The 11,478-nt window shown below is 35.0% G+C and overlaps 2 protein-coding genes across 2 annotated transcripts in view; both read left to right on the plus strand.

Moving 5' to 3' along the window:
• The window catches only part of LOC126773704 (cholinesterase 1-like), a 35,144-nt gene extending 24,250 nt beyond the window's left edge, over window positions 1-10,894 (plus strand). The window contains exon 5 of the mRNA XM_050494807.1: window positions 10,884-10,894. The gene's annotated coding sequence lies outside the window, so the exon portion shown is untranslated. The remainder of the gene's footprint in view (window positions 1-10,883) is intronic.
• Window positions 2,896-7,176, plus strand: LOC126773695 (cholinesterase 1-like). The gene is made up of 3 exons (XM_050494778.1): window positions 2,896-3,110; window positions 3,850-5,129; window positions 6,279-7,176. The coding sequence occupies exons 1-3, from the start codon at window positions 2,925-2,927 to the stop codon at window positions 6,475-6,477; spliced, it is 1,665 nt and encodes a 554-aa protein (XP_050350735.1). The 5' UTR covers window positions 2,896-2,924; the 3' UTR covers window positions 6,478-7,176.
• Window positions 10,895-11,478: the final 584 nt, after the last annotated feature.

An 11,478-nucleotide genomic window follows, 5' to 3' on the forward strand; every position in this document is an offset into this window, starting at 1 on the left:
TGTGTCACAGATAGGCAGTGACGTCGAGAGCCAGCACGCGTAAACTTGTGGAGGAAGGAGAATTAGAGAAAATAATTCCTCAGAACACTTGCCGTGATACAATCTTTAACTATTTTATTTTATTATCTTTAACTATTAATAGTACATTTAAACAGAACAATTAATAATAATGTTGTTTTTTAAAAAAAATTTACCTTTAGTTGATTTTCTTTTATGAGTTTTTGCTTCATTTCTATACAACATCCAACAATAGTCTGCCATCTTAATAACATCCTAATAACCTGTATACCTTCTTTCCATATCTTTAACATCTTGATGGAACCGCTCATCCTGTTCCTCGCTGTAGTCGCCAAGATTTTTAGGAAAACACCGCAAATTAACTATTCGTGTTTGGTTTATTTTTTCCAAAACAATTTTCAAGTTTTCGTAAGTTTCTTTAAGATACACTGAATAAACTAAAGGTATTGATGTAAATTTCGTCTGAGCATCTAATAAATTGTTTTCTTTTAAGCGAGATCCGAAACGTTCAGCAGTATCTTTTGGCAATTCAAGATCCCGTACTACATCATTCAGTTCTTGCTGATTTAAAGGGCGAGGCTCAATTGTAGGGTAAAAAATATCACCACTACTTGAAGTTCACTTCGAAGTGCACTTCGAAGTTCTTAGTGTTTATAGGTACTGGTTTTTAAAATTATATCCTGTCACATTGGTCAAGCAAAAATAGCTATATTTATTCAACTTAAATGCAAAAAAATGTGACGTGATACAATAAAATAAAGTTAATATTTGCAACTTATAGGTTAACACCATCGCAGACCTGTGTAATCATAATTATTGTGTAATATCATAACTTTTTAATGTAAAATGTGGTAAAAACATTGTATCGTAACACTTTAAGTTAACATTGTACCTATCAGGAAATATGAACTTAGGCAAAGCGTTCTACAGTTTCGCAGTGCGAATAATAATTTTGGATTCTTTTTTTTTTTTTATATTCGCCGGGAGGGCAAATGACTCTACTCCACCTGATGGTAAGTGGTAGTAGAGTCCAAACGCGACGACGGCCAGTACAGACGGGAAAAACCTTCTGCACCAGCCGCCATCGCCTTGCCGGCCCGCAAGATGCCTCTTCACGCCTCGTTTGAAGGAACTTCGAAGCGCTTCATACGTAGGCGGGGAAGTTCCACTGTGTACCTATGGCATTTTTGGCCGTTCGATAGTAAAAGGGGGTAAATATAATGTCATTACTGCAAACATGACTTGATACCATATGTTCAGTGATACGACATTTCACAATGTTACGAATGTATGATTAACTAGACGTACACTTTCATTTGCTTTCAAGATATAACTACAGTAAGTTTTGGGTAATTTTTCAACTGTACATATGATAACGTAGAATATTTATATAAATAAAAAATTATGATAATAATGAGCGTTTGAGAATTATATATTAGAATGAATATATTAGTTGTTCAATCTAAACATTGTTAACTCGGTTACGAATAATTCTACTGCATTATTCTACCGCCAAAGACCAGTACTTTTGATTGTTGTGCTCTGGCTTAAAGGACAGAGCGGGCTAGTGGTCTTGTAAACAAATGACGTGAATATAGCTTTATGTGGATTTGTATTGAAGCTACCAAATAATATCAGGAATAGTTTTACTTCGAGTTTTCAAAATCACCTTTTCATTAAGACATTACGTATGCACTTAACAAAGTGCATACTGTGTACATAGTGCATACATACACACAATTGAACTTATAACATTTCCAAAAGGAAATTTACTATCTATGTGTGAAGTCCGGTATGAGCTAAATTGGAATTTATTTAGATAAGATATGCATAATTTACTTTTGGCTTTGTAATAAACTGAAATTGAACTGAAAATGCTTATATTTAATTTAATATCATCGCAACATAATTTTGTTGGCTTAAAAGCTTTTATAAAAATCTGTTTATTTACAAATATTACTCCATTCTGTAAGATATAGTGGTAGCTACATATCTTCGAATATCAACGAGTCTAATGTTAAGGTGGCTGGCAAAAACTTTGGTATACCAAACAAGGATAAGCGGCATTGGATTCGGAGCAGCTAGAAGAGTCATTGGCGATGTATCGCAAACCCAAACTAAGCATCTAAAGGTTGCGAGCCAAGCTCTATTCTACCGATTATTCTTTCAAAAGAAAGTATGGCTACTTTTCATACAAGAAAAATGCGGGGTGTTCAAAAATTACTTAAATACTTATTTATATAGAACTGGATTTTCGAATGGAATCATAATTTGTAAATGCAGTACGGTAGCCGCATGATTGCCAAAGGCTTAAATGCATGATTGCCAAAGGCTTAAATTATTATAGTATATATTTAGTTATATATCGGTGTTGTTAATTTAAAAACGTATGTCATTATGTTTATTTTGTTGTTGCAAAAAATATAACTGATGTATCTCAAAAAATCAAGGACGAGGTGCCGTCAGACGTTAACGTCCTCTTTTCCTCATTGAACGAAAAGGATAGCAATTGACCTCTCACCACACTTAATGACCACTGCGGATAATTTCATTCCAATTTTTGTACGAGAAATAGACATATAATTATTTTGTGTGTTTTTATGTTTGAAAAATAAAGTAAAATGCTGCAAGTTCAAAGCCTGCTAAAACTTTACAATTAAATTTGGTAAAAGTACAAACCACGACAAATCCTGGTATACATTGTATAATATATGTCACAATCAGGATCGTATTCATCAACATTATGAAGATCAATTTAAAATTGTTATATAAATATTTTGTTAGATTTCATTCATTACATTTTTTTTTTCGCAAGTTATTATTATTAATTATAGACCAATGAGAAACGACTAAGAATCTTGTTGAATCAGTCTTGTTTATACGCTACGGACGATAGTCGTGTTGACATGTGGTTTTACGCAGTTGCTAGTTACATTTTTCTGATCAGCAACGTTTTGTCTGATGAAACCGAATCACGTGTAATAGTCACAGCTCAGGGTCCGGTGCGGGGCTTCAAGGATCCTAATGAAGATATATTTGTATATTATGGCATTCCTTACGCCACAGCACCGACTGGTTCACAGAAATTCAAGGTAAATTAAAAAAAAAACAACATATATTTACAAAAAAGGGTACTTTTATATGTTATATAATTCAATATATCTATCTATTCTATACATATAATAAAAATGTAAGTGATCGCTATCTGTAAATGGAAGATATATGAGTAAAACTATTATCGGGGTCTCTATAAACGCAATAGAAAACAAAATGTATGTACTTGAACTAGTTTAAATTATTTTCAAGTGTGTAATTAGATATTATTATTTAATTGAAGTGTACCGATAACTTGCTTTTAATATGCGCATCTACGATTGATTTTTATCTAATCTAATTAAATGTTTGTCTATATATCCATATAATGAACAAAATGTATACTATAAGAAGGATATTAACCAATATAATATTAAATATTATCGTTTTGTTTCCTTGCGTAGAGCTTACTATAAATCTACATGTTAAAAAAATTAATAAATTCTGCCCTCAGTTTTACCCATATGAAAGGGGGTGAGGATTTCGTGTTAATCATGTGTTAAGTTAAGGTTTAAGTTATCTGTATTCCGAATTCCATTCAAATCCGTTAAGCCGGTTTTGCGTGATTGGGTCATAAACATCTAAACTTCCATATATAATATTTATTTAATATTATGATTAAAAAAGGTATTCTGTAGAACAAATAAATTAAATATATGTTTAATAAAAATAAAAATAATTAATTTGAAAACAAATTAATTTGTATTCATAACTTATTACGTTAAACTTAAATTTTAGGCTCCGCTTCCGCCGAGTCAATGGCCGGAGCCATTTGATGCAGTTGACTTAAAAGTGGTGTGCCCGCAACCAGATACCTTCGGGTTACTTCCACAAAACAAACTAATGAAAGAAGACTGCCTTATTGCGAGTATCTTTGTGCCCGATACAGATGAAAAAAATCTACCAGTAGTAGTATACGTTCATGGTGGCGGATTTATACTTGGTTATGGAAATCTAATTACTCCTAAAAAGCTTGTTAATAGTAAACGAATAATTGCGGTAACATTTAATTATAGACTCGGGCCGCACGGCTTTCTCTGTCTGGGCACTGAAGATGCACCCGGTAATGCAGGTATGAAAGACCAGGTGGCATTGCTGCACTGGGTCAGAGCTAATATTGAGAGTTTTGGTGGTAATCCTCATGAAGTTACGATCGTTGGACAAAGCGCTGGAGCTGCCTCCGTGGGACTCTTAATGATTTCGAAGATGGCGAGAGGTTTATTTAATAAAGTAATACCAGAAAGCGGTGAAATAATTGCCCCGTTCAGTGTCCAACTGAACCCTATTGATAATGCAAGAGAATACGCAAAATTGTTAAATTTTGATGATGTAGATGATATTTCTACATTAGAAAGCTTTTATAAAAATGCCTCATACGAACTTTTACAATCTGTGGACAATTTACATAGAGCTGATTTTACTGCGCCCGTCGCGCCGTGTGTAGAACGTGACATCGGACAAGAAAGATTTCTAGAAGATTATCCTCTTAGTATATTGAAAAAGGGTGATTTTGTAAAATTACCCATATTACCCGGTTTTACTGATATGGAAGGACTGTGCCATGTACCAGTTTTCGATCAATGGAAGAACAAAATGAATAATAAGTTTGAAGATTTTCTTCCAGCCGATTTGCAATTTACAAGTGAAAATGAAAAATATAAAGTCGCACAAAATATTAAAAAGTTTTATTTCAACGATAAGCCTGTAGATGAAAATACAATTTTAAATTATATTAATTATGGTACAGACGTATCATTCATCTGTCCAACATTAAGGACTATAAAACTATTGTTAGAAGCGGGTAACAACCAGGTATACTTGTACGAGTACGCTCACACCGACATCAGCACGCCGTTAATACCGCACACAAAACGTAAGGGTGCAGATCATTGTGCACAGTCATTAGTAATTGCAGATGGAATTAATATAACTCATAGCGATGAAAATGGTATTTCAAATGACTTGAAAAAATGGAAAAACACGATGAGAGAAATATGGCTCAATTTTATTACTAAAGGGTAAGAAATTAATAAATAAATAAAATTATTTACTGGTGGTAGGGCTTTGTGCAAGTTCGCCTGGGTAGGTGCTCCCACCCACTCCTCAGATATTCTACCGCAAAACAGTTGTACTTGGTATTATTGAATTTCGGTTTGAAGGGTCAGTAAACCAGTGTTATTACAGGCACAAGGGACATAATATCTTAGTTCAAAAGATTGGTGGCGCATTGGCGATGTAAGTGATGGTTAACATTTATTAAAATACCAATGTCTATGGGCGTTGGTGACCACTTACCATCAGGGGGCTCATATGCCTACCTATTCTATGAAAAAAATACTCTAAAAAAGGTATGATCAATCATTATAAGCATATGTAAATCTGTATACAAGGATGATGCTCTTATAATTTAGAAACCAAAACCATCCTTTATGTACCTAGTTAATTATAAAATAACTAAGTCGTAGGGCAGCCCATCTGGGTTCCATCCACTCGTCAAGTATTCTACCGTCAAACAGCAATTTGACAAACAAAACAAAAAGTATGGTATTTTCGTGTTACAGTTTGCAATTTGAGTGAGCCAGTTAAATAGGCTTATAGGCACAAAGAACATAATACTTTAGTTCCTATTTTTTGGAACATTGGCGATGTAATGAATAGTTAATATTTTAGTCACTTGTCCGTTCGTCTAATTGACCCGACTAAAATAATTATAAAATATTTTCATATGCAAACATACGTCGGAAAGAAGGAACTTTCCTTCATTACAAGTCTGTTAAAATTGATATTATATATGGATTTATAAACAAAAAATATATTTGTTGTACTTATAATTAAACATATAAACAGACATTTATAAAAGACGATTAATGTATTCGTTTTTGTATACATATAATTTGAAAGATAAATAAAATATACAGTCATTCTTTAATAATAAATTATCTACTAAATAAAACTTAAACAAAAACTAATACACAATGCACAGCCTAATTTGGTGGGTGTAGAAGCGACTTAGCGAATCAAAGTTTGTATGGATAGTCGGGATTTTTGTAGTTAGAAATATGGACCATTTATCTCAAAAACTCTGACAGCTGTTCAATACCCGATGATGCCAGACACGGCTTGTAGCTGCGTAGATAAGAAGGTTAATAGTTTATTGTATTTCACAGAAAACCAGAAAGCTCCGATATTCCTGAATGGTTACCAGTGAGCGGCGACGGAATCCCCTACATGGTTTTGAATCAAGAATCCCAACTAAAATATGTGATTAAAGAGCGGTGTGCTTTCTGGGAGGAGATTTACAACCAACATTATCGGAACCCTGTTCCACCTACGCCACACCCATCGCCAATAAAAACTGAACTGTAGAAATAGACGACTAGCACTAAAAAAGGTTTTACGTTATATACACATATGGTAAATGTTTATTCTATACCGATTATATAATAATTAGAAAATATGTTCCATTATTATCACACTAGTTCCAATTATATAATAAATATGTATTTTATGGATCTTATCATATATAATCAGAATCCCATAGACAATGATGAAGTTAATAAATCAATTGGGCATATATTAATAATATTACATAATTAAAATACGAAATTTAAAATTGAATCCGTTTATTACACATGAGTACCTCAAAGTACTTTATTGTAAATAAGTAATTTGCCGTTTTATATTACCTACTTTCTAGTTAATTCCTACATTCACAATTCTTTAACGACACAATCGGCTGGTACCACTATACCGCCTGTTAGCATCGTAGGGCCATGAGCGTCTCTGGCGGGATCAATTTTGCACTAACCTATACTTATTTTCTACGAAGAAGAACGACACTTCCCGCGGTTGCAGCGGAGTCCCGAGTGAAGATGAACGGTTTTGTTCCTCTAACGACGTTAATCGAGCTAGAATGTGACGCATTTGTTCTGTTAAGACTTTATCAAAGTTTTTCTACGAAGAAGAACGACGTAACTATGAATATGTACTTAATAATTAATTTAAGAATGAAAATAGTTGTTACTAGTATGTAGACTTAATAAAACTCGAGTTTTTTCTATGCCACGATGTCTATTCTAATTATGTGCTAATTTATTTTATTTATATTATTATCATAAGGTTTCATTTGTATGTGCTTACTCCTCAGCGCGGCACTCTAAAGGTGCGCCCCCGGGCAGCCGCACGCTTGGCCAGCCCTCAGCTATGACACTGCTTCCTGTATTTTTTCTTATAAGTGTAATTTCTATTTTTCTTTTCAGTTTATCCTGATATATAACAGCCGTTTTACAGATAAATGTTCATTGGTCTATTTACAGCCTATACATACTTACACGGTTTTTGTAGCATTTTACAAGTTAATTTAACCCAAAGCTACCTCTCTAGAATTTATCTATCGAAAATACAGTCTACAGTTAATCATTTACATTTATTTCATTTTATATATTACTTAGAAAAATCCGGCAGACTATGTACGAATAGTATATTAAAGTTAATTTGATAATATATCTTTTCATTATATTTTATCAATGTATGAATTAACCGTAAAATAGATTTACGTCACATTAGACTTTTTACAGGTATTTTTAACTACTATAGAGCAATATTCGGTATTGTTGTTTTCCGGTTTGAACGGTGAGTGAGCCAGTTTGTAACTAGAGGCACATAACATCTTAGTTACTAAGGTTGGTGGCACATTATTTGGCGGAGACATTTCTTACATTGTCAACGTCTATCGTTGGTTACCACTTACCATCACATGGCCTATTTGTCGCCTATTTCATAAAATATTTATTACAGTTAAGGCCACGTTTGTAACACTCATACGCTTGACCTTTTTCTCTTTAACTTACGTTGCAAAGTTGTTCACGAAAAACCTTTTTATTTTAACTGAATAATATATGTCTATCCTATGTCCACCCTGAATGATCATTCTAAATGTTGGTGAATGGATTGTTGAAATCGGATGAGTAATTTTTGTGATTATTTTATATCCAAATTTTTAAAACTTAACTTCTTGATACTATAAAATATGTTAAACATTAATGCAATTTTGTACATCATCATACTATCCACAAATCACGACATATTATGAAACAAAGTCCCTCCGCTTCATCTGTCTGTCTGTTGATCTGTCTATCTGAAAGCGGTAAACGGTTTTACCAATGGATAGTGTTAAGGTTTTGTATACATTGACTTAAGTATAATGTTGAAAGGGGGCAGGTTTACACGTGCGTGCGGCAACAGGGGGTTCCGTGGTGGATCTCTCTTTCGCCACCCATGTTGTAGCACGCAGTGTGTTGAATTGGAGAGTAGAGGAGGTGGAGACCCTGTCGGACCACAGGTACATCCGGTTTGAGATCTCTACCTCTGGCAGGTCGGTGGAACCCTCAAGGGTGCCAACCACGCTTTCGAGGTGGTCTCTTAGCCAGCTAGAGCGTGAGCTGGCCAGGGAGGCTGCCATCGTACACAGGTGGGGTTCCACAGGAAGTGGAACCCCACCGCTGTACGATGGAAGGAATTTCGATTGAAGGACTCTCGCCCAGCAAGCCCTGATTCGCAGGTGGGAGGAGGATCTGAGGTCCCCATAAGCAGGCCTGGCGACAGTGGAGGCGATCCGTCCCCACTTGAGTCGCCGGGTAACGAGAAAAGGCGGCACACTAACCTTCAGACTGACTCAGGTGCTTACTGGACTGACTCGGGTGCTTCGGTAAGTACCTGCACGGAATAGTCAAGCGGCAGGTAACGCCCTCCTGCCACGAGTGTGGTGCGCCTACGAACACGGCATGCCACACTCTGATGGAGTGTGCCGCTTGGGGGCCTCAGCGCCTTTCCCTGGCGACTTTAATCGGTGGAGACCTTTCGCTGCCGAGCGTGATAAATGCCATGCTTGCTAGCGAAAGGTGCTGGATGGAGATGGTCTCCTTCTGCGAAAATGTCATGTCGCAGAAGGAAGCCGCGGAACGGGAGCGCGAGGAGAGTGCCTCTGCGGACCCACTTCGCAGAAGAAGACCGAGGAGAAGACGTCGGCACTATGCGCATCTTCTCCTCCCGCCGTGAGTGTTGCCGGGGCCAGGGGCTCTCTGTATCCCGAGTATCCCCCAGGGGTTTAGAGGCCCACAGAAGCGAGCCAACCCTCGGGACGGCACGGTAGTATGCACAAGCGATCCCGTGACGTCCCCCGACAAGACGGAGTGGGTACCGCTGGTTTTTTAGTGGGTATTCCGGCGCTTTCAGCGCCGGCGAGTCCCACATACCTCCCACCTCATGTGGGGGAAACACATAAATGTGTTTTTCCAGCGAGAAAAAAAATAAAAAAAAGTATAATATTGAAGATGTTGGTAAAAATCAAAACGACTGGGAGTTTTACCGACGTACGCCGCGTAATCAGATATTATGTATTAGAATATAAAAAAAAACCTTATTTGACCCGTGCGAGGTTGCAAGAGGTAGCTAGTTTTTTGATTAAAATGGCCCAATTCGGAGTTTGAGCCCGAAACCTCGGGAATTGTGTCCTTATAAGCTTACCTCTAGACTAGACTAATGAGACTGTCGAGAGGAGTATATATGATACTATACCCGATGATGTAATGCCATAGTTGATATTATAGATATATTCTTATTTTATCCCCCTAAAATAGGCATTACTATAAATTTTGTAAGAATGTTTTGTTCATAATCGACGCCTACAAAATTTAAATAGCAATTTATTTGTCCCACGAATTAATTTATGTATTTCTCTCATTCTTTCAAACTTTTATTAACATATCTGTAGCAACTGGTTAAAATTACAAAGTTACCCAATTGCAAAGGCAGATTTTATTTATAGAATACTTAAAATAAATGGAGCGAATATTCTTGTTGGCCAAACATTTTCCGTTTGACTGCGTCGACATATTTAAGTAAGACATAATTATACAGATAACTAGCTACCCTTTCTAGCTTCGCACGCGTAGGACAATGGTAAAAGATTTATATAGTAATACTATATATCACTACATATTATATGGTTTGTAACTCTTTTAGCCTACGCGGCTCAAGCCAGTAGATAAAGCTTTCAGTTGATATATTTTTCAACATCTTCAACAATCATCGTCAAGAGAACAAAGAACCGAAGTTTTTCGGTAATTTTATTTTATAATATGTAATAGTGATGTATATGTGTTCATTATAATACTAAATTTTATTTTATATTATCTATTTCAACCTGCTATATATGTTAAGGACAAGTTTTAGAAATGACCAATATGAAAGGGCAGTGTGATAAAAACTATTGAAATAATCAAATCGTCCGGCCATTATTTATATTCCTTATTGCCTATGGGACAGAATAATTAAAACTAGGTTTTATTGCGATTATTTTTATTTCAAACTAAACCTTCAACCCCCCGTTAAATGTGCATATGTGCGGGGAGGAAACCTAGCAAGATTCGATTTATTTTTAAGTATTGATTCTACGTTTGAAATAGCCTAGTTGCTAATGCAATGTACCTGTGTATTATGAAATTGTCCGAAAACCACACGGCAATATTCATAATGTCTAGGCAATGTGATAAATAAGGAAGTTCAACTTATAATTATTTACTTGGCCCTAAGTAGCTTGTCATTGTTTATAATGCATTATGAAGAGTGTCCTAATTTTTTACTTGGTCCATAACATTTATATATATATATATATATATTACATAATTCGTCTTCATAAAATAATTTTGGTTTATAAATATGCATTTATGTCATAAGATTTTTTTTAATAAGTTTAATAAAATATATATATCTATATATAGGCCTCTGCATCTTTGACAGATGATTTAAGCAGCATCGCGAATAAAGGAATAAAATATATATAATGTAAATTATATGAGACGTAATGTTACATAAAATCCGATTTCTTTGTTGATGTATTCTTAGGATATTCATAACTAGAACATGAAATTCAGCCTTGTTACGGCAATAGTCTAAATTTAAAGCGGGTGAAACTTTGAAGCGCAGATACTTATACAATAATATTATATGCTATTTGGTAAAATTTTCTCCAAAATGCGCTGCATTTTCTAGTATAAGTTTTCCCTATATATATCGGTTAAGTATTTTTTTCATTGAGGCATTACAAAGAACACTTTACCTCATTTATTCATTAGTATATATTGATTGAAAATAAAAATAAAGTTGTTAAAATGACAAAACATGTCTAGTGTCTTGTGTCCCGTTTCTGATGTTCCTAGTTAAATTGTCCCTAGTTATTGGTTTACTAAAGTTGTGTAAACGTCGGTTAACTGTAATTTTTTTCTGAATGATTATTTATTTATTAGATTACTAACAAAGTACACACAGATACATGATAGCACACAGTTCACAAAATAAATAATAGAA

The sequence above is a fragment of the Nymphalis io genome, chromosome 2, assembly GCF_905147045.1.
Source record: "Nymphalis io chromosome 2, ilAglIoxx1.1, whole genome shotgun sequence".
In the NCBI taxonomy this organism is placed as follows: domain Eukaryota; kingdom Metazoa; phylum Arthropoda; class Insecta; order Lepidoptera; family Nymphalidae; genus Nymphalis; species Nymphalis io.